The sequence below is a fragment of the Mytilus galloprovincialis genome, chromosome 14 (assembly GCF_965363235.1).
Source record: "Mytilus galloprovincialis chromosome 14, xbMytGall1.hap1.1, whole genome shotgun sequence".
In the NCBI taxonomy this organism is placed as follows: Eukaryota; Metazoa; Mollusca; class Bivalvia; order Mytilida; family Mytilidae; genus Mytilus; species Mytilus galloprovincialis.
Window position 1 is genome coordinate 23,420,828 of NC_134851.1, and position 24,956 is coordinate 23,445,783.

A 24,956-nucleotide genomic window follows, 5' to 3' on the forward strand; every position below is an offset into this window, starting at 1 on the left:
TCGTCTTGCTTTTCTTTTCCATTATCTGTTGATGTTGTGATGTTAAACCTTTGATCTCTCTCCAAGCACAGGCTAGTGCTAATGTTGTATTTTCATAAGCACATAACAAGTACCTGGAAAGATCTCAATGTAATTTTCTCGGCTTCTCTGATGTTGTCAAATTTTCATCTGTTTTTTCTTCTTCCTCTAAGATGCAAATTGCCAATCCCCTCTCCAAGCACAGACTAGTGCTAATGTATATTTATCATTAGCACTTAGTAAGTACCCGGGAAGATCTCAGCTTTATTTTCGACTTTCTTCTTCTGATGAAATGTTCGTTCTGACAATCTTACATCAAGTCTTTGTATTTAAGGGCTAGGATGTCAACAATTGATAAGTGTCATATCGCATCTCTTCGTTGAGCTTCTGATGTTTTAGAACATATGAGATAGTCGTTGAATATTGATTAGTGTCATAATTGATCAGGTCGATGTTTGTATCCCAAGCTAAGTTTTGACGATTTTGAAAGGGAGATAATCACGACAATTTTCAGATATTAATGAATTTATTCACGATTTTCTTTGTAAATTGAAATTTTAACAAATGTGATATTTTTTCGTTACTATTTGCGCACGTGTGTCCCAATGCAGACTAGTTCTCGTTCATTTTCTTGTATCAATCTGTAAATTTCTTATGACGAAGTGAAGCCCATTTTTCCAAGCACAAGCTAGTGCTACCATGTTAAAAAAAGTTGCACACAGCGTGTTCCTGGGAAAATGAACCGTTGCTTTATACATGTATTTCTGTCTTATGTTTGTAGGTAATTTTCCGTAATCCTTCCAAGCACAAGCTAGTGCTAATGTGTATCGATTATTAGCACATAACAAGTACCTGGAAACATTTTGGACATGGGTGGTACCTTTTGAGTTCTTCTGTATTTCTGTGGTGAAGTTATTTCCGACTCCTCTCCAAGCACAGGCTAGTGCTAATGCTTGTTTATCATTTGCACATAACAAGTACTTGGGAAGATATCAGATTGATCTGTAAATCTGTCGACTTTGTCTTCGTCTTCGTCTTGCTTTTCTTTTCCATTATCTGTTGATGTTGTGATGTTAAACCTTTGATCTCTCTCCAAGCACAGGCTAGTGCTAATGTTGTATTTTCATAAGCACATAACAAGTACCTGGAAAGATCTCAATGTAATTTTCTCGGCTTCTCTGATGTTGTCAAATTTTCATCTGTTTTTTCTTCTTCCTCTAAGATGCAAATTGCCAATCCCCTCTCCAAGCACAGACTAGTGCTAATGTATATTTATCATTAGCACTTAGTAAGTACCCGGGAAGATCTCAGCTTTATTTTCGACTTTCTTCTTCTGATGAAATGTTCGTTCTGACAATCTTACATCAAGTCTTTGTATTTAAGGGCTAGGATGTCAACAATTGATAAGTGTCATATCGCATCTCTTCGTTGAGCTTCTGATGTTTTAGAACATATGAGATAGTCGTTGAATATTGATTAGTGTCATAATTGATCAGGTCGATGTTTGTATCCCAAGCTAAGTTTTGACGATTTTGAAAGGGAGATAATCACGACAATTTTCAGATATTAATGTTTTTTCCCCATATTTTAATAAAAAATGGAAATATTTCAGGTATAAAACACTAAATGGTAGCTCCATTGCTTTCTATGTTAAATTCTGCAATTTAAAGCTTTAATGGCAACTTTTTCTTAAGTTCAAATACAGTGGTAGTTATTTAATGTGAAACTGTACCTTATCCTGACTTGTGCTGAAAAAATCAATATACTTTAAATTGCACATTAGAGCGTACTGGTTCCCAGGAGTTAGAAGTACAGAAACAGGAACTTCTGATCTGAACAACAGGCCAAATGAGCCCTCCTATCAAAATTTTATATCCTTCTTAATTATTCAAATAAGAGTTCTATAGTTATCCCAAGTTCCCAAGCTTTCATTTGATACCAAAACTAAACAAATATTCCCACTATTGACAAAGATGCAGCTATGCGTAGGAACTATTTTGTTTAAAATAAGTACTACTTTCTTGTATGTCCTTTCCGACCGGGCCTGAACGAAGTACACCACTAATGAATGGCCCCATTGCTTTCTATGTTAAATTCCTCAATTTCGAGTGGTCACAGCTCTTTTATCTTAAGTTCAAATAAAGTGACAATCATTGCATGTCAAAGCAACACCTTCTGGTGTCCTGTACTGAAAAATCAACATACCTTACATGGCATATAAGAAAGAACTGGTTCCCGGAACTTCGGAAGTACCTATTTTGGTACATCCGAAGTTGTTCTTAAGCTTATAAGAAAGAACTGGTTCCCGGAACTTCGGATGTACCAAAACAGGTACTTCCGATCTGACAAAAAGGCAAAATGTACCGTCCCTTTTAAATTTCATGCCATTTTTTTATTATTCAAATTTATCAGTAAAAAATTGTTCTGTATTGCTCACCAGTCATGCAGCTTTCATTTGATACCAAAATTAATAAAATATTCTAAATATTTTGAAAGTTATGTCCATGCGTAGGAACTATTTTGTCGGTTAAATATGTACTACTTTCTGGTATGTGCTTTCTGGCCGGGCCTGAATTAGTGGTTCTATACCTTCAATGTAATTTTCTCGGCTTCTTTGATGTTATCAAGTTTTCAGCTGTTTCTTTTTCTTCCACTAAGATACAAAGTGGCAATCCCCTCTCCAATTGATGTTAAACCTTTGATCTCTTTCCAAGCACATGCTAGTGAAAATGCTTGTTTACGTTACCATTTGTAGATCTTTGTACATAACAAGTACTACCACTTTTGTTTTCCCCTACTAAACTTTGTTAAATATGCACTTAAAAAAAATAATTGAGGAAAGTTATTCCTGTCAAGTACTACAGAGTCTGGCAAAATTCCACATAACATTTCATTGTATATAAGACAATTTACATCACTGGAAGTTAACCAATCAATATTGCACCCTTTTATTTTTTTCTTTGTTCAAGTTTTAGTAACCATGTTACCACAAGTTTCCAAATTATTCTATATAGTAAAACCAAATAAAAAAACAAATTATGCTTTAAATTCAAGGGAATACTTTTTTCTCTTTAAGAAGCGAAGTTTACCAACCAGACAATGTCTACAAATTGGTCAGACATGACCGAAATCGTTATTCGATTACCTATTGATGTTATTGCCACTGGTTTCATATTACCTTGAAAACTGTAACAGGCAGATAGAAACAGATCAGCCAAAATAAAATTTACAACTAGCCAAAATAAAATTTACAATTAGTCAAAAAAGCCAAAATCTTCTATCGACTCGTTATTGCCCTTACATGATAATTTCAAAATCTTTTTAAAATGTTTAAAATTTGCTTATTACCTCGAAAACCATAGTAGATGAATACAAATTTTGAAAAGGAAAAATTATTACCTGAATAGGATCTATAAGAATATCAAAATGGCTGAGATTGTCAGTAAAGGTTTAATGATGATTAAAAAAAGTCCATTGTTGAACATGCAGGTGAACAACACAGGCTCTTCAGCCTAATGTTTGTTAAAGTTTTGATTTAGTTTTTTTCAAGATAAATTATTTTGTTTTTATCCGATGTATATATCTAAATGGATGGTACAAACTGGGGTTTCTTTCCTTAGGTATTGATGAATTGTGTTTGTTTTCTCGTTTGAATTGTTTCACATTTTTAACTTCATGCCTTTTACAGTTAACTATGCGGTATGGGTTTTAGTCGTTGTGAAGGCCGTACGGTGACCTATAGTTGTTAATGTTTGTGTCAATCTATTTTACTTGATGTTTTACGCGTATGGAAGTTTGAAAGATTGAGTAAATATCAGAAATTAAAAAAGCAATGCACAGTTTGAATAATAGCCTTAAACCGTAAAACATGAAGAAAAATTCGCGAACTATAATTTCTCAAATCATGAAAAGGAATATCAGTAATCCTCAACATGTTTAACTTGTTCATTTAGTATTTCTTTCAAAATCATAAACTTATATAACAATAACACTCGTCAGATATACTTTTTGATCGAGTGAAGAACCATTAATTTCTAAATAAAATTTCAATAGTATAGCAAAAAAACTGAACCCAAGGCTTTAAAACTAAGGAAATCCATGAAAACAAACTGATGACCTCAAACGTTATAAAACAAAAGAATGAGTGAAAAACATCCGTCACATTCCTGACTTGGTACATGCATTTTTGCGACGAAAATGGTGGGTCAAAACTGGTTTAATAGCTAGACTAAATCTCCTACTTGTATGATAGTTGTTTAAAGTTCCTAATATTGAATAATGATACTATTGTTGGATTCATACACTACTTTAAATCTGACCTTTTTTTTTCCAACAAGAGGTTATTATAATAATCTTGATGTATATGATAAATATACTACACGTATGGTGTTTTTAAACAGATATAACCTATATAAACATCCGTAAATAGCCTATTTCCTCGAATCTTATGGTTAATTTATCTCGATCATTACTATATCATTTAATCATACAAGCAACATAACTAATTACTAGTTACAATGAATCAAACAAGGCGCACAGTCAATTTTTGATCAGAAAGCCCGAATTATCAAAGATTCAGCATCAAGGAAAAACAGGTAAAGTAACCTAATATGATATGTTTTTTTTTTAGATATTTATATGCTTTTATACGGTTTCATCTATTGCAATTTTTTTACAAATCTGATCTATTTGTATAATAAAATGTGAAATATGAATTCGAACTGAAAATACAAACTGTTTCTTAAGCAAGATCATACTATTGTAGTTAAGAAGAAAAAAACTTTATAACAAAAGCCACAAGTCTTAAACTCTTTCTTCAACAAATATTGTATTTCAAGGAATATAGGCAACAGTAGTAAATTATCCTTGTTCAATAGTTCTATATTTTTATATATATTATATGACATGCATATTCTAAATCTAGACACTTTGTAAAATGCATTACAACGTTTAAAAATGCCTTCAAAATTCAGGCATTTTACACAGCAACGTAATCTTCTAGGGATTTTATAAAATGCCTGGAAAAATCGAAAGGCATAAGTGCCTGGCATTATTTTATATAAAAAGAAGATGTGGTGCGAATGCCAATTAGACATCTATTCACAGGAGACCAATTGACATAGACATTAACAGCTGGTCACCGTACGGCCTTCAACAATGAACAAAACCCATACCGCATAGTCAGCTATGAAAGGAGGCCCCGAAATGACAAATGTAAAACAATTTAAACGAGAAAACTAAAGGCCTAATGTATGGAAAAAAAAAATGAACAAAAGACAAACATTTAACAACACATCTACAAACCGCAACCACTGTATTAGAGGCTCCTGACTCAAGACAGATTGTTTTATAAAAAAAAACCAATTGAAAGCTTCAAACAACAGAGCAGTTTTTTAATGATAATTACTGAACGTTTAATCTTGCAATATAAGAGTTGCAATAATTAAAAAAAAGTTTTACTGAATTTTTCCAAATTTATTCAAGCACAGAACTCGACAATTAAGTGTTATTTCTTAAAATGTTTGGATGATAGAACTGTTACACAATATTTTTACTGATTCTGACAAATACATTCATAGGCGAAAAATCTGGTTTATGCATTTCAACCACATTTGGAGAAACCTGGATCATAGCATATTTAGCACTTTCATTACATTTTCTGATTAAACACTTTACATTAAACAACATTGAAGTTCGCAATGAACTAGCACGTCTCACATAGACATCTTCGATTCTTATGTTTGAAAAAGATTCAAAGTACATTTCGAGATTAACCAACTGCAGATATAACCCATATAAATTATAAACAAGAATGTGTCCCTTGTACACGGATGCCGCATCCGCACTATCACTTTTTATGTTCAGTAGACCGTGAAATTGGGATAAAAACTCTAATTTGGCATTTAAATTAGAAAGATCATATCATAGGTAAAATTCCAATGCCATTTTCGCAAAGGAGTTCTTTTGCCAAATTTCGATGTGGTGTAGCACCACTAAGAATAGAAACGGGGAGATTTGAAAAATTAATTTTAAAGATCGAGTCTGTGATAATTGTATGAATATTTTAGAAGATGAAGCCCATGTTATTTTATCGTGTCCTTTGTATGATGATTTTAGAAAAAAAATATTTGATGAAGCAACACATTTTAATAGTGATTTTATGTCTTATGATGATAAACAGAAATAAGTGTTTTTATTTACAGATACTAATATGATTCGTAGCTGTGCCAAAGCCTGTAATCTTATTTTAAATAGACGTAGAAATGTTTTATACTGTAAATAATGTTAATGTCAATATGTTTTATAATAGATGCATTCTTTATATAATTTTTAATGTTATAGTCTCTTGTAATTCTGTACAGAATGGCTCTCTTTTTATATTTATATATTTTTACATTTAATGTAATGTTGTATTATATATTATTGAGAGATGAGACTTAAATAAAATATTGAATTGAATTAGGTAACATGTGTACTACATTTCAAGTTGATTGGAATTCAACTTCATCAAATACTACCTCGACCAAAAAGTTTAACCTGAAGCGGGACAGACGGACGAACGGAAGGACGAACGGACGGACGAACGAACAGACGGACGCACAGACCAGAAAACATTATGCCCATAAATGGCGAATACAACTTTTTTTGTCTTAAAAATGCATTAACTATTTGCTACTGAAAGCAAACAAACAACAACCATTCATTTGAAAACAAACTGCTTTTATCTGCTTCAAATGTTTCACTTCACTGTTTTGAGTCTGGATTTCCTAAAATGTTGTTCTAATGAAAGAGCAACCAATTCTCCTGCCATTTTGACAAAAAAATCAAATAATTTAATTACTATCTGAAATACAGAGTGAGTACAATCATACCTAACGTAGTTTCACTAAAATAACCCAGATCATTAGACACGCAAACTTTCCCACCTGTTTTCTTTTAAAAAAATAACTATTTCTACCGAACCAGTAGTTTTTCATACTCTTGTCATATGCATCTCAATGATATCGTTTTTCTACAAATTGCATAAAACAGAATTAGTCAATTCGATGATTTAATTTTTAATAAATTTTACAAATGTTTACAAACATAACTCTGATCAAGAATCTTATTGTATACGATTGATATAAAGTTTGAATAAATTCCAGTTATAATTATTGAATAATATTTTTAAAGTACTTTAATTGATAAAGGATTTTCATAACATAACAACAAGAACAATTATGAAGTGTCTAAACTTGGCAGTCATAAAACATATTAATTTACAATGGCATGGCCTTTAATACAAAACGTAATATCAGATGGTCATCACTGTCTATTTAATATAAATATCTTATTTTGTCAAACGATATTTTCCAAGATCAAAGTCCAACTTTATTGTCAAGGAAGTTAACAACCTTGTTCTAATTTTAAATGGAAGAATTAATTAGGTCATCGTCATAATTATATCTGCCAAGAAATCTTTACAAAATTTGATTTACGGTAGATGGGGATTTGATTCAAAGGCTATTCTTAATATTCTGATAAAATGAAGTGTTTAGCAAAAATATGATAAAACGTATGAGTCACGGATTTTGTTTATGTTTTTCAAGCTACAGGTGCATAGTCTTGCAAAACGTTTTGGTTTTGTAAGAAATGATATATGATAACACATAGCCTTTTTCTTTCAAAATTGTGAAATAAATTAAAGGAAATTACCTGTAGAATTTTAAATAAAAAATGAAAAAATTGTTCTTATAATGTGAATCTAGAATATAAAACTAGAAATTGGTGTCACAATACTAAAAAGAAGCAAATTTACACTAATAATTCTGAATTAATTCCCCAAGTATTACTTAGATCATGGAAGTAATATTACTTCCATGCTTAGATGAAACAATTCAAATAAAAAACATGTCACCTATTTGTAAAAGCTAGTCATTAACATAACACCTAACTCATAACATCAATTAGTTCTTACTCAACATAAATTTTTCAATATTTGTTGAAGACTTTTCTAGATTCGTTCCGATGATAACATTCTGGATGATATTTCCCTTAAGATGGTACCTAACACTACAGGGAGATAACTCTGTAAAGTCAGCTTAACGTTTTAATTACGTTGTGTTGTAAAAGGAATGTTAAGCTTCTCAATGATCAAAATTGGTTTTGTTCACCAGTGTAATTTTTCTGACAAAACGGTTGGTTCGAAATTTTTTAAATGTTCATATTTTTGTTAATGTATTTAGTTTGACAAAATTTTATGAAAATTAAACGAGCCAAATTAATTTTAGTGAAAGTGTTGGGTACCACCTTAAATTACACAAATATTTACCTGTCAGTCACGGGCTTATAATCTGTAGACATTGCGAAAAACTTTATTATAAACTCACTTCTGGTTGTAAGGGTGACTGGAGAATAGAAATATCGTAACTACAGGTCTCCTTTAGATAAACTAAATAAATATTGCACTAAATGGCAGTTGAGTGTTAATACAAACAAGACTAAAATTCTAGTTTTTCAGAATATTTATACAATCCCCACCCCTCTTGTTCAATAATAAATTTTTGCCTGAAGTTAAGGACTTTAAATTTCTAGGGAATATTATTAACTATAGGGGAAATTTTACAAAAACTACTGAAGAGCTGTCTAAAAAAGGCATTAAAGTTTTATTTTTATTAAAAAAAATGTATGTCCAATTTTAATTTTGTTCCCACTAATTTGTCATGTAAATTATTTGATACTCTTATAAGACCTATTATGACATACAACTCTGAAATTTGGTTTATGGATAATTTTCAGTCAGCTTTTAGGACATCTAATAGCGCTGCAGTAAATAATACATTTTGTGATACTCTTGCATTAGCAGAAAAATATCCCTTTGAGAAGTTTCATTCTAAATTTTGTAAAGCAGTATTAGGACTAGTATTAGTGTAAATTGACATTGCGATAAGACGTATCACGGTACTTGTCTATCCCAAATTCATGTATTTGGTTTTGATGTTATATTTGTTATTCTCGTGGGATTTTGTCTGATGCTTGGTCCGTTTCTGTGTGTGTTAGTTACATTGTAGTGTTGTGTCGTTGTTCTTCTCTTATATTTATGCATTTCCCTCAGTTTTAGTTTGTTACCCCGTTTTTGTTTTTTGTCCATGGGTTTATGAGTTTGAACAGCGGTATACTACTGTTGCCTTTACTCCTTCTGATCGACAGTAAAACCCTTGCTAAAGTGGGACGTTCATTTGTTTGTTCGGGATGAATCGAGTACGCAACCACGTCCAATCTAAATGGCGCTGTTAAATCCGATGGCTCATGTAGAAAGAGTATATGATGCTCTCTGCACATTAAGAACCCTTGCGACAACTCATTGAGGGGTCCGAAGGTGGTAATTTTAAGGCCAAATTGCTGTCCCTATCCACTTTCTCCTCATTTTCTTGAGGCAGTCTGAATTTTCCGACCACCTTCCCAGACGGCCTCATTTTCAATATCTACCTATTAGATTATTATTTATCTGTTATTGTCCAAAACATGCATGCAATATTTGCAAATGGATGTTGATCAACCAACAATAAACCAATAGTGTTCAAAATGAAGGCACGCAGTTAACAATGGCGAGTTGATGGACATAAAGTTCAGTTGGTGCTACATGAAGTTTGTACGTGAATTCAAAAATACAAAGTTGTTATAAGGAGTACAGAGGCCCATCATGGGGTGTCCAAAAAATTGTTTGCCATTATAATAACATAATCATCAATATTTTTTTTAAACATGAAAATCAAATAATCCAAACTACAGTTCTAGATTATCATGAAATATTTGATATCCTAATCAATAATTACTAAAAAAAAAGACCCACAAGGAGACTCAGTACATGTGAAACAAATGAGGGGTTGGTATGCAATATGTTTTTTTCTTTAAATGTTCTTTTAAGGTTTTTGAGATAGAAACGGAACCATCAGCTGCCATCCACCCAAAACTCCTTAACTGTTTATAAAAACTGGAATTTTTGAAATATCAAGGCTTTTTTACACAAAGAATAAATTAACTTAGCTGTAACCTGTAGCTGGCAAAACCTTCAGGAACTTTTGGTTCTCAATGCTCTTCAACTTCGAACATTATTTGACCTTTGTAATTTTTTTAGGTTCGAGCGTCACTGATGAGTCTTTTGTAGACATAACGCACGTCTGATGCACATACAAAATTTTAATCATGGTATCTATGATGAGTTTCTTTATTTATTTCTAGCAATGGACGTTTTAAATAGAGCACAGACTGACCAGATGATTCAAAAATTGGCAGAAATGAGGGAGAGTGTCCTTAAAAAGTAGGTACCCCTAATTCGTAGAACAACGAATATAACTCTTTATCTGTTTTTGGTCATGGCGTTGTCAGATTTTTTTCGTCGTTCAGATGTTGTACTCACAGAACATAACTTATTTGTTAATTACCCTGCACAATGACGACTCTGAAAGTGTTTAAAAAGGCGTGCAAAATCTACAAACAATTCCAGAAAAAGCATATTTTACATTTTAGATACTACAATGTAGTACAATGTATAACAAAAAGAAATGCAGCTTCGGTGGCTGTGTTTTCTAAGTAAGCACGAAATGTTAACACTAAGGTTATATGTTCAAATCCTGTATATGGCAGGTGTGCTTGACTTTAATCTCAAATGAACAGAATTGTCAGTTTTTCTACAGAAGGTCAGTGGTTTTCTCCTAGCACTCCGGCTTCTCAACAATACAAATAGTGGTGAAAGTAGCATTAAACATCAATTAATAAGGACCGGGTAGATATTATCAGAAAATTTCTACCAGATGTAATAAGGTTTTCAAATGTTATTTCATACTAGTCAGTGACACTGTGATTAGTTGAGTCTCGTTCAGAAAAAAAAATCACTTCATAAAACCGTTATTAACCTATCTTGTCAATAGATCTGTGTCCCAGGACTAATGGCATTCATTTCGTTAAATGATTTTGAACTAGTTTTAAACTGTGGTAAACAAATACCTTATTTTACTTATGACACCTCATTAATAATTTATCCATTATCATCTGTTTTATCTTTACATTGTTCAACAATCGGAGATCAAACTGAGACTTGCATTTATAACACACTGATTGTTTTATTTTAGAAATGATGCGCCTTCAACAGAAGAACTATTTTTGAATGAAAGTATAACGAACGTTGAGACATACCTTAATATACTTTCAGATAGGTATGTTTATACTGTGTTTTTGTGTCGATTGGCGACAGACAAAACTGTCCTGTTTATGGCTAAACTTTTGCTCCCTTCCCCATTCTAACAGACATATTTTTATAAGTTCAGAAAATCTCAGACTTATTTCAGTTTTCGTCAATATTTCTTTACAGTTCTGTTTAAAATTTGCACATTAAAAATTATAACATTGTATTAGTGAGTCCATCTTTCTTTAAAATCTTCAAAAGTTATCACATAGTTATTTTGGTAATGCTTCCGATACACGTCGCGTTCAATGGATAAACTATTTTACCGACCGTATACCCTGGAATTACAACGATAGATGAACCAAGTCACCTGACGCGAAATATATGTACAGTATTTATAATAGTGAATCGAACCAAAAATTTCAAAATATTCAGATTTATTATTATTTGTATTTAGGGATGTCATTGAGTATGACAAAGAAACTTTGGGAATTATTCAGCGATTGAAGCAGAATCTACGATTTCTATCAGAAAACAGGTAAGTCATGTAAGTAGTGGTTTACATTGTTTTGCTTTGGTTGTTGTAATAAAAAATTAAAATCCGCAACAATGTAGTACTGTATACTTCCGAATGCAAACATAAACACTTGATGTATTTATACTTTTCGTACGCTCGTGAATCATTTACGTTTTTTGGAGGGTTTTAGAATTAACAAAATGAATAATTGAAGGCACTAAATGTGACCATTTTGTTTATTTTGGAGAAATTAAAAACCACAAAAAAAAAATTAATCAGAATTTTAAAGGGAAGTTTTCTTTATTTACGGATTGGAAGAGCGTGGAATCTAACCTTTCAAAATATTTATCAACGTCCAATGTAAATCATCGTCTTTAACTAAATGTGCTAGATTGAATACTAACTAAATTAAGGAAACAAACGCTTGCTTAAAACATTTTACAGGGAAAGTAAAACTTGTCTTAAACTTTTGCGCATACCTGTTTACATTTGGTTTTAAATTGCTGTTAAAAGAAGATTAAACTGTAATTCAAGTTGTTAAAAGAGGAACCAAATATACCGAAGGGATTTTCAAAATCATTACTAGAAAACAATCTGTAAATGCCGTAACAAACAACGGAAAACGATCAAAAGAAAAAAAACAACATTATAAAAAGCACAACTAAAGACTGAATAATACGAACAAAACCGAAGTTGATATCAGGTGCCCCGGAATAAGGCTTTGAAATTCGGTAATATAATCATTTTACATAATTTCTTATAGATATTATTTTTTTTGTCATCTTCAGACACGCTAAATCAGACTTTGATTTCAAGATGATGGTGGGCAGATTGACAGAAACCCTGAATACGATACTACAGAAAAGAAAAAAGTCTGACAGCACGTACGTTTTAAAATAATATCAACTATTACTTGGTGTTTAAAAGTCAAGTTGTCTATGACTGATGGCGGTGTAACGAAAGGATTAGACTGATTCCTTATATTCACATCATTGAAACTATTGAGATGCAGGAGTTATAGAAGTGTAACAGAAATGTAATGCGTTGTCTCCGTGGCTTAGAAAATGAGACTACAATACGACAGATTAATATTAAGACTCAATCAATGATACTCTTATTTTAATAGAGCCTGTTTGTGATGGACTTCACCCAAAACAGCTTACTTCACCGATCATAACTTGAAGTGAAAGAAAAATATTTATAAAAAAAGACCGACTACCAGCACTCTACTACTGCATTAATTGTGTCCCGCATTTTATATTTGCGACAGTACTCTATAACTTTAAAATATCAACAAACCTCTACATAGATATAGGAAGATTTGGTATGAGTGTTAATGAGACAACTCTCCATCCAAATAACAATTTATAAAAGTAAATCATTATAGGTCAATGTACGGCCTTCAACACGGAGCCTTTGCTCACACCGAACAACAAGCTATAAAGGGCCCTAAAATTACCACTGTAAAAACATTCAAACGGGAAAACCAACGGTCTAGTCTGTATAAAAAACGAGAAACGAGAAACACGTATAAATAACATAAAGAAACGACAACTACTGTACATCAGATTCCTGACTTAGAACAGGTGCAAACATTTGCAGCGAGATTGAACGTTTTAATGGTATCAAACTTTCTTCTTTTTTCTGAAACAATAGTTAGATGAACGATTAGGAAATTTTATCCCATGATTACGTTAACCGTATTTGGTATACTTTTTTCCGACGTAGTCGGTATTAGTTTCGGTTTGTACACTTTGAACTTAAGAACGCTTCACTATGGCAACAGAATACGCATGCTCGAAAATCCTTTCTGTGATTGGACAAAATGCTGTCATGGTGGGTGATTTGGTTGTGTTTGAAAAAACGTCTCGTTAATTATATCGTGATGGAAAGCAAGTGAAAAACTATAAATATTTGAACTAGATCTTTCAAAGAGTTATATCTTTATTAAAATAATTGTTTCTCCAGCTCTTTGCATCCGTGACAGCTGTTTATTTGGGACAATTATATAATTTGTAATGTAAACTTTGTTGTACTAACTTACATGACTTTTAGAACGCACCTACGCATGTGAGATTTCCGCGGGGTTTTGGTGAATGTAAACAGAAAGATACGAGGACCGAGAATACTGAACACAAACAGAGAAAACGTTATTTAAATGATATGTTTGTGCTTCTGAATGTTATCGAAATGATAGTTTTAAACATATACTCAAATTTAAATACGTCGGATATCTTTTTTAAAGATAGTTCTTGTTTGAAATTTGGACCCTCAATGCTGTTCAACTTTGTATTTGATTGGCTTTATAACTATAACTCACTGACGAGCTTATGTAGATGAAACACGCGTCTGACGTATAAAATTGTAAGCATGGCACATTTGAAAACCGTTAATGAAATTTAATCATATGTTCAGAGATTAAAAGATAACACTTTCCCCTCCAACCCCCCCCCCCCCCCCGAGAATGCCCAAGAAAGATGAGAAATCTACTAGTGAAATATTTACATTAAAACGGGTTTGGTAAAAATAGAGGAAACCACGGATTAAATGAAGTAGTAAAAAAAATAAATAATAATAACAAAAGTAACCAAATGAAAAGAACTAACAGACTAAACCAAACTTACAAAACAATCCTCGCAGCTGGACACTTTCCCAAAAATTATATATAGTACTTCTGAAGCGTCCAAAGTTCCTTCCACAATTATGAAACATTTAAAAAAGCTTCTTATTTTTTGTTAATAGTTTTGTATTGATGTTTTCCTTCTATACAAAATGAATGTAGAGATCCGGACGCAGTCAGAGATGTACTAGACGGAGAAAGCTGCTTGGAAACCTTCAGGTATGTAATAAAAGAGGGACGAAAGATACCAGAGGGACAGTCAAACTCATAAATCGAAAATGAACTGACAACGCCATGGCTAAAAATGAAAAAAAGACAAACAGCCAAACAATAGTACATATGACACAACATATAAAACTTAAGAATAAGCAACACGAACCCCACCAAATATAGGGATGATCTGAGGTGCTCCGGAAGGGTAAGCAGATCCTGCTCCACATGTGGCACCCGTCGTGTTGCTTATGTGATAACAAATCCGCTTTGACTGCTTTGAATAGTTATGAGCAATGCTACATGTATCAAATCTTATAATCTGGAAACCAGACAAAACAATAAAAATCATGGAAGCCACTGTAGAAATGAATTCTTTAAACGGTTAATCTCCTCTATACATAAATAACTTTACATTCTGATATGCATGACGGTATGGTATGGGCGTTGGCTGCCCGTTCTAAAATAGTTGGCTTTTTAATAGACAACTTTAAATTGATGGTATATTAAATAAATAGATGAAACCAATAAGTGCTTGATTTTGAGATATAAGTAATGTCAATTCGGAGGAAAATGATTATCTATACTTTTGATATTAAAATATTGGCACCTTTTACATAAAAAAATACAAATAACTGTATGGACCATATTTTATTTAAATTTGTTTTTGTAAATCATATTTGCCTTTGCTTCTAAGTAAGATTCTTCGATGAATGCACACGTTAATCTTTTAACATCATGTCAGATTGAATTGGTCAATATAATTAAACATAATGTAATGATGAGTATGTGATAACACGTATTAAGTCAGGCCCCTCATGCAATCATTAATCTGTATTTAAGAGAATTGAATGTACAATGCAGGTAACCATATTCAATAACTCTTATCGGTCAATTCTTATATTAGGCCTACAACACAGACATCGATGCCAACGCAGAAGATAGACAATGGAAGACCACCAGATATTATTGAGTATGTTTAAATATGTCAGTTGGTATGCTTTACACTAATGTCTAGTTACATAATGTATCCGAAACATACAACTTTTCTAAAACTAGTACTATAACTCATCAGCAGTTTAATGCATGCGGTTATACTTTAAAATATTGAAAAAAAATTCACAGAAGATGTCGTTGAATTTTCTCAACTCCAAATGTAATATTTCATCGAACTATTTTAAAAAGGAATTCCCATAAGTTTTCAAAACATTTGTTTATAACTTTACAAATGTGGCCAAGTGGTCTATGCAGTCGATCTACTGCATCACTATTTTAAGGTCGTAAGTTCGAAAAGCGAACATGGCAGGTGCCAACTACTCCAAATGATTGTTAGTTTCCCTACCAAAGATCCGTGGTTCTCTCCACCAATAGATCTTTACCGCCATGAAATAGAACAGCAGTACTAAATTGGCCTTAAACCTCAACCGACCAATCAATCAATCAATCAATCAATCTATTTTTACATATGAAAATTTTGTGTACACACAAAACCATCAGTAAATTACATATTAAGAGACAAACCATGCTATCTAGTTTATATATATCTTAGTTTCATTTTGCTTAAGGTAGATCATAAGTAAATGTTTTTTGAGACAGAATTTTCTTATAATTTGACAAAATGAAGATTTTCCTATGCTTTTTTCAAAAATATAATAAAAAGTATGGGTCACCGTGCTATTTTTCAAGCTATGAGTCGTTGAAAATTGCCTAAATTTGGTTAGTTTGTTCATGAAAAAACACATAACAGTGCATAAAAAAAATTCTATGAGATAGAATTTTGAAATAAATTGTGAGAAGATAGGTTTTATAAAATGCTTTAAGAAAATAAAAAGAAAACATGGTGTCACCGAACTTGTTTTCTTGCCACAAGTAAAAATAAGAAATTTCCCTATTAGCCCAGTATAAATTGTGTGCTAAAAGAGTTATCTCCCCTTAAATGGCTCATTTGAAAAAAATGATTTTAAAAACCAAAAAGGTTGATATTTGTTAAAATATTTTGAATAATACAATAAATTAGCAAGTTTTTTTTCATATAAATAAACAGTCTAACCATTAAATTGCAAATCTGTTTCCAAATTTGCTGATTTGGGCAAATAACTAGACCGATTTTGTACTGTGATTGTACAATCCAAGATGGCGGTATACCATGAATCTACCTTGATAACATTTACTGTACAATGTTTCTGCACAAGATGAAAATCTTGGTGTATATTACAAAAAAAAAGTAAATTAATCATTTATAATTTTCATTCAAAGGTCAACCTATATTGACAAGCAGAAAGCAGAGGAAAAACGTACTGAGATTCCGCCACTTCCTGGGTATGTATAGACTCTTTCTTTTTAAACAACATCCGTATGTTAAAAACGAAATCATAAAGCTACTAATACCTTTTTTAAAATTATTAACCTCTTAATTTAAGTAAAACACCCTTCACCACAGGGACAATTGTCTTTTCAACTAGATTCAATGTTATTCTTTATGCCATAGAGTTCCAAGTTTTAATATCTTAATGAAAGCTTTCACTTTTTAGGAGGCGTTTTAAGTAAGACTGTTGTGAGATGGAATTTCTGACTTATGTAACATATTCTTGTTTTCATATGAATTTATATTCCAACTTTCCTTTGAGATTTGTACATATAAAAAAGAAGATGTGGTATGATTGCCAATGAGACAACTATTCACAAATACCAAAATGACTCAGACATTAACAACTATAGGTCACCAAACGGCCTTCAACAATGAGCAAAGCCCATACCGCATAGTCAGCCATAAACGGCCCCGATAAGACAATGTAAAACAATTCAAACGAGAAAACTAACGGCCTTATTTGTGTAAAAAAATGAACGAAAAACAAATATGTAGCACATAAACAAACGACAACCACTGAATTACAGGCTCCTGACTTGGGAAAGACACATACATAAATAATGTGGCGGGGTTAAACATGTTAGAGGGATCCCAGCCCTTCCCCTAACCTGGGACAGTGGTATAACAGTACACCATAAGAACAAACTATAAAAATCAGTAGAAAAAGGCTTAACTCATCAGATGGACAAAAATACAAGTGGACGTGGCCCGGTACTTATACATCCCGACACAAAAAGACACATTGAACAGATCTGAGAGAACTCGCAGTTATCTGACAGCTAGTTCAAAGCCACTAACAGTTTGGTAAGATTTATCTACAATAGTGTTCATGCTATACAGAAATTAATGCCTTTTAAAATATTCAGTCACTTAACATAATAAGATGATATATTTTACAAATATAATTTTGTACCTTCACATTTTGGATTTCAACACATCACAATATATATTCATTTCATTCTAGAGCTTTTTACGATATTGGTTGCGGAATTCAACTCTACTCAACTTCGGACGTCTCTAATATAATCGAGGCTGTTCAATGGAAATCAGACGATTTCCAACGGTCTTATAAACCAGATGCAGCGTTACAAAACTACAAGTTTGAGACAGATTTTTTCCATATCGCGCCAAAAGATCCCAAGGATAACCGGAATTTTCCAAAAGATAGTTCTGGGAAGATATATGTGAGAGTAAAGCTTCCAAATGACATTAATTATCAGTTTCTACATTTGAAAGCCTACATTAAATTTGGACCCAAGTGGAATTTGGTCGATGCTACTTTAAAGGTATATTAAAGAATTTCAACAAAAGCGTGTTCTTTAGAGAATATGCAGCTGCATATTAATGACGTTCAAATAAGTTCATGTTAAACCAAAAGCTTTCCAATTGTGAACTTTCCATTTTTATTTTGCAACATTTCAGCAACATATATCTCCTTACTGTTTCGATATACCAGGGCATGCATTTCCTATTATATTCTTTGATAGGAATTGCTGCTATCAATAGAGTTCTAAATTCAAGAGTTCCAAACAGTAAAGTTTAAATCCTCCCTCTGAAAATTTACCACAATCCCTTCACCTTTTCATAGATGTTATCTACCGAATAAGTAAAATCACCGGGTATGTTCTTAAATGCAATTTTTGATTAGATAAATTTAAAATTCCATGAAGTAATCAATGCTCCCTTTAAATTTGAAATTAGTAAACATGGTGACGTCGATTACTTAAACTACGTTAAAATGATTTCCGATTATTGATATATATCATTGTTTATATAGGAGGCTGAAGATGTTGATGCAATTTGGTCGCCATCAAGTGTGTGTTTTTTTAAAGTTGATTATCGTGTAGACAAAGAATGTCAAATTATAGAGAAAGCACACCATTTGGAAACACAGATTAACATGATGTTCCTATATCTGATTTGGTATAATTATCTCTTTCATTCAGGAGAAATCAGTGACGTTTCAAGCTGTTAAACTAGATGCGCTCTGTATTGTATCAAAACCATTAAAGGAACGTGTAAATATCTTACCAAATGGTTGTAAGTATGTTGCGCAAACCGACAACAGAGTTGAAGTAATCTTCCCTCCTGGTGCAGTTGAGAATGAGGAATCTGTTACGTTACATGTATGTATAATAATTTTGAATATGGGTTTCTGGGGATGCATTTATTTTAGTGGTAATCATTTACAATCAATTGAGGAAGATTTTTCGTCAATATTTGATTTCGTGATTTTACCATAGTCTGCTTTAATTCCTAAAGAAAATGTGTAAGGTGTTGGACTTTGCATTCGTGGTACCCTGGTAACAAAGAAATCCACAAAAACTGGTACATGTACCCAACAAATAATAATGAATTCACAGTCGAATCAAACAGTTGATGAAATTTATAAAATTATTCCTCGATAAAAAAAGATCATGACTTTTTGGCAGATTGATAGAAAGTAAAAGAATACAAAGGCGTCAATAATGAGCATATGTATGCACCATAGGGTGCCTGACTGGATCGTCTGGACCGTTACAAAAATACATTTATTATGAAGGTCTGTCATTGCAAATGCATGCTTTAATAAAGCAGATGAAAAACAGAATTAATGTAAGGGTTATGACACTAACATTTTATCTTTTAAAATGTAGCAACTACAAATTCGATTGAAAGGTTTCAACTCCCTCAGGCAAGTTGGCTTTAGATGAATTTGGCTATTTACCTTAGTTATTTTTGACATATAGCTCTTCAACGGTTTTGGTATTTATACATCTTCGGATTCAAATGTTTGGCTTTGATCGTTCCTGGTGAAGGTAAATCCAGAAAAGCGCTTCGGACGTGTTGTTTTCAATTTTTTATTATATATTTTTTTAACATTCAAAACATTTTTGTTAGGTTATTCCTGTAAATAAAGCAATTTTGCGAAGACAGTACGAGGAACGGGGTAAAAATGGAGAAGCAATTTTGGCAATTTCTGATTGTTTGTATACTACTGGAGATACAAACCTGAAGCAGAAAGTTCAAGTCAAACTACCACTGAATGATATAAGAAAACCCAGTGAGTCAGACGAAGATTATGTATACAGACTTTTCAGGCAAAACACTCATGGACAATTTACTTTAACAGATAACGTGGTCACGGTTGATGAAAATCATACTGCAGTTTTTGAGACGGACAAGATTTCCGGGTAAGGGCTAGCATAAATAAACCTTGAAATTATATAATTAACGGTATAGCAGCTTGTATTTCCTGAATGTATGTTGAAAAGTGATGTCTCAGGCCACATTCTTTCAAAATCTAAAACCTAGTACAAACTTTGATAAAGTAATATCATCGAATAATAGGAAAAGGAGTAGCAAAATCCTCACAAGGAATCGGAAGTATGTATGATGGAAATAATCTGTATATTTCTTTTTTTAAAATAAATATCATCAAATTTAAAATAAAGCTAATGTCCGTATTGTATGACAAAACATAAGTTCCGAGCTGTAGGGCTGTTGCTACATTCAAATCTTAAGGCTTTATACCTTAAAGGTACAATGTAGAAGCGACTTCTGAAGGTAAACATACTCTTTTTCCGCAAAAAGTTCTTACAAATTTAGTTCTTTGAACTCATTTAATCATAGTTTTAATACATTTACTCAATGGACCATTGATCCTTAAGTCAACACTTATGCTCAAGTTCTATCATATTTTACAAATACTTTCATGCATATTTGATTGTTGCAGTGGAAAGGTGACACTATATAGTCTAATTATTGGTGTACAACCCATGCATTAAATACTCTTACAAGATATGATACTTCCCTTGCATTATCAGCTGTAGTTATAAATGATAATGACATGCATCTGTCTTTTATGTGTCATGCTGAACATGATGTATGTTTCAATAAGAGGTAAGACTATGGAGACCAATTGTTGTTACCTTCTGTGTCATTTGGTCTCTTGTAGTGAGTTGTGTCATTGGTAATCATTTCACATCTGTTTTATAGTTATAGCAAAATTTTAAAAAGAATGTCTGAAAGAAGTGCCCCGGTTCTGTGCTACAAATGTAGTGATACCATTGCATGATGTTATTTTCTGTATACTTTAGACTGAGGTATATTATTAAACTAATCAATTAAAACCAATACTGGAATGTTAAACTTAGTTATATTTTTTTCTTCAGAACAAGCGTTTCTCTCATAGGAAAAGATGAACTAAAGAAAGGTCCACTAGAAATATCCGGGAACATCGAGGAAATGCATGGTCATCAATCCATATGCAAAATCCTATTCTTTGTAAGTGAGGTCACGTCACGTGGGCTTACCGTTTTGCTCGCTTGTATTGAAAAATCAAAGATGCAAGCGTTTTGTCAAAACTGCGAAGAGAGAGGCTTCCAGCTTTTCAAAAACTGGATAAGTAAAGATTTAGTCTTCAAACCACAAATCAAAATATCCATCAATCTTAAAGGATGTTTCAGTATGCCACGTTTCTCGTCAAGGAAACGATTAGATATGACCTTTTTGCCAAACTCGACAGAGAATTTTACAAGGTTTGTAGTAGAAATTAAACCAAAAATGGATCAAGATGTATACGGTATTTTGTTACTCACCAAGGATCAGGAATTTTTGGATGAAATAATTTATAATACACTACTCAACAAAGAATATGCAAACGCTTCATCATCCCGAAAACCCATTGATCGACAAAAATCACAACGGTCTGATCAAAGGATGTCCAAAGGAAAAAGTTTTATTGACAGACAACCGACTGTGCCAGTTCGTCAATTCAGTGAAGATGGTATGGAAAACAGTACAAATATTGCTTCTATTTTTTTACACAAAAATTAAGATATATAGTTTCCATCACTGCAACAAGTGTGTTACGATATTTCTCCATTTGAGACAGTTTTCTTTTATTTTTAAAAAACTTACCGAGCTTCTTAAATAATTGAAATTTCTTTGCTGAGAGTGGAGTTTTTTTCGTAATACACGAGTTGTGGTTGTGAAATCTGTTTCTCTTATGATTTTTATCTTCTTTTCAAAGATTTGCAGAAAGTTTTGTTTTTCGTATGACATCACTATGAAAAGTTGACGTTATTATTAAATTCAGCATATAATTTGCTGAGATAAGATATTTCACTAGTAGGGAGAAATATTTTTATCACATTGATCAAGAAAAATGAAAATGGCATAACAATTAGAGAAATATAATTCAAATTGTGTCCAACCTCCTTAAAGGTCAGCTGATTCATGATGATGGCTACATCACTAATATAGATTTCAATTTATTTCAAATTTTAATATGATGTTGATGATCGCTTTTCCACTTCTATTTCTATAAAACGTCTCGTCAAGACCAACCAGGTAGTCAGGATCTTGTATTGACATTGTGGTATGAGTTAACAATAGCTGGTAAAACCCTATTTACTTTACCTTTTGAATAACTGATTTACAATACTCTTGAACTAAATGTTTGATATTTTGTCCGTCTGGCGCTGTAAATTATATAGACTTTTTATCATTTTAATCAATTAATTTTCATTTTTTTTTCAGTGTGTTTTGTTTGTTATGATTTTATCAATTCTGTATACATTTGTACTCCTTATCACGTTTTTATCCTTTTTTAATTTTCGTTTATTCACCTTCATACAATAAAAATTATTTGTATTTTCCAGATTTCTTGTCAGAAAAAGGCATTATGGCTATAGCAAAATTGCTTAATGCAGACAAAATGTTTGAAACTGTTCTTAATCTGGATATGAAACAAGTTCAGTATGATCAAATTTGTGAAAAGTTTCCATCCAGTAGTCGACAGGCTTTCACATTACTAAAAACGGCACTCGATCAGTTAAAGAAAAACAAAGTCGACAAGTTAACAACCGCACTTGAAAGTGCCGAGGAAGGGGGATTATCTGAAAGTATTCGTCAGATCTTTGAAGAGCAAGGAGACCTGTCAAAGGTACAGAAGTAACATGAACAATTTAATTGGAAGACTTTCTGATCACTAACTGTTATACAACTCTTCAAGCATTCGAGTACATTATTGGGTTTTATAAATGAAGAGTTTAGCATTCAGATATAACAAATACTGAAAAATATTTCCAACGCACCGAAATAATAGTGAAGATTTCATTTTTAAACTATTTAGTTCAATTGCTTTTATGTACTCTTATAGGAACAAATCAGAAATAGTACCGAATCATTAGAACTAATTTTTCTGTGCAAGGCATGACCATGATGACTATAGAGGAGATAAATTGAATATTTGAATTTTGTCTTATTCATAAACGTTTTGAGAAACATTTCATCAAATTTAAAATTAAGTTCTTGTATAAAGGCTTATCTGCAATTATATAGTAGGATACAATCTGTTTAAGTATGGCACCTGGTCATTGTCTTAAATCGAAATATCAGAAGATCTATAACTTACAATACGATAAATAGTAACCATTCCGAAGCAAAATCTGAGTCAAGTCAGATTCCGATAAAATTTCCCTGGCTAAATACATTCATACCATTATTGCATATGCATTGTCTATTGGATTGGAAATGGTCTGTTAGTCTTTTCATATTGGTGTTGATTATTCATCGATAATGCATGGTTGAGCTGTGTCACATACATATTTGTATAATCATTTTAATATTCGTATTTATATACAGAAGGAACATAACTAGCTTTTTTTTACCAAAAAATCATCTCCAGTTATTTCTTGCGGTCTTGTTGCTCGGTGTTACATTTGTTTTCAGTATAATGTTGATGACTATTGTGTGTCTTTCCGTCGGTTTCCGTGTTTTTCCACAGCTATGTCTGTGTCTATTCCACTATGTGTTGTGGATATTTCGTTGGTATCTTTTGACTCCATTTTTTTTAATATTTTGAAAGACACATGGATATATTTCGATAAAGAATGAGAGAACATACATGTTGATTGTTTATTAAGAGAAGTTTGAAAAGGATTGAACAGTTTAAAAGTGACAAATATAACATGTATACGTTTTACCTAATTGCTTTTATTTTTATTTTACTTAATCATGTATATTAAAGTAGATTGAATAGATAACACAACAATACTAATTAAAGTCATTTGATACAAGAAAGTGTTAATTTTTTGATTGGTATGTGTCACCTTTTAAAGGGTTAAACAATGAATGTTTAGCAGATTGATATAAAAATGAATTCTTATAACATCTAAATAGTTATACTGGATATGCTGGACTTTGTACTGAGATTTGTTTCACTGATAATGTATCCTCAATCTATTTTAATCAGAATTAGAGGAAATAGGGGTGTATCGATGTTCAAATTTAATACATCCTCTAACATGTCTAACAAGATAGGAATAAGAGTGAACTACAAAAAGAGCAAACCGTACGGATCGACAGGAGCAAGAACAATATAATTTACAAATAAAATGAGAAGCACAAAAAAAGACTCAAACATGCATAAAGAGATAAAAATATATATATATAGCGCATGGTGTACATCATTCGATTCGACCGTTCCTGATGAGTCTTTTGTAGACGAAACGCGCGTCTGGCGTAAATACAAAATTTAATCCTGGTATTTATGATAATATAAAAAAGAAGATGTGGTATGATTGCCAATGAGACAACTCTTCACAAAAGACCAAAATGGCACAGACATTAACGACTATAGGTCACCGTACGGCCTTCATCAATGAGCAAAGCCCATACCGCATTGTCAGCTATAAAAGGCCCCGATAAGACAATGTAAAACAATTCAAACGAGAAAACTAACGGCTTTATTTATTTTAAAAAAATGAACGAAAAACAAATATGTAACATATAAACAAACGACAACCACTGAATTACAGGCTCTAAGTTTATTTCTATACATCCTTACCATAAATATTGTAAGACATTTAACAATGCAATATATACTCAGATATGTTCTACTGTTCATACATTTTCAGCAAATTATAATTATGGGCAAATTGATAATTTAAAGGTTGCGGTAATGACAATGATACCTTTCAATTATTCTGCTACAATTGTTATTAATATGAATCCAATATAAATAAGAGAAGGAAGAAATCCAAATCAGTACACTTTATACTGTATTGAAACA

At 32.1% G+C, this 24,956-nt stretch overlaps 1 protein-coding gene across 1 annotated transcript; it reads left to right on the forward strand.

Annotated features, from left to right (window-relative positions):
- Positions 1–4,511: 4,511 nt before the first annotated feature.
- LOC143057980 (uncharacterized) lies at positions 4,512–23,040 on the forward strand. Its single transcript, XM_076231436.1, has 13 exons — positions 4,512–4,613; positions 10,240–10,318; positions 11,130–11,213; positions 11,640–11,720; positions 12,488–12,583; positions 14,482–14,538; positions 15,437–15,502; positions 16,786–16,848; positions 17,862–18,183; positions 18,844–19,023; positions 19,778–20,070; positions 21,052–21,665; positions 22,543–23,040. Exons 2-13 carry the CDS (start codon positions 10,242–10,244, stop codon positions 22,836–22,838), a joined length of 2,229 nt encoding a protein of 742 aa, XP_076087551.1. The 5' UTR covers positions 4,512–4,613; positions 10,240–10,241; the 3' UTR covers positions 22,839–23,040.
- The last annotated feature ends 1,916 nt before the right edge of the window (positions 23,041–24,956 follow it).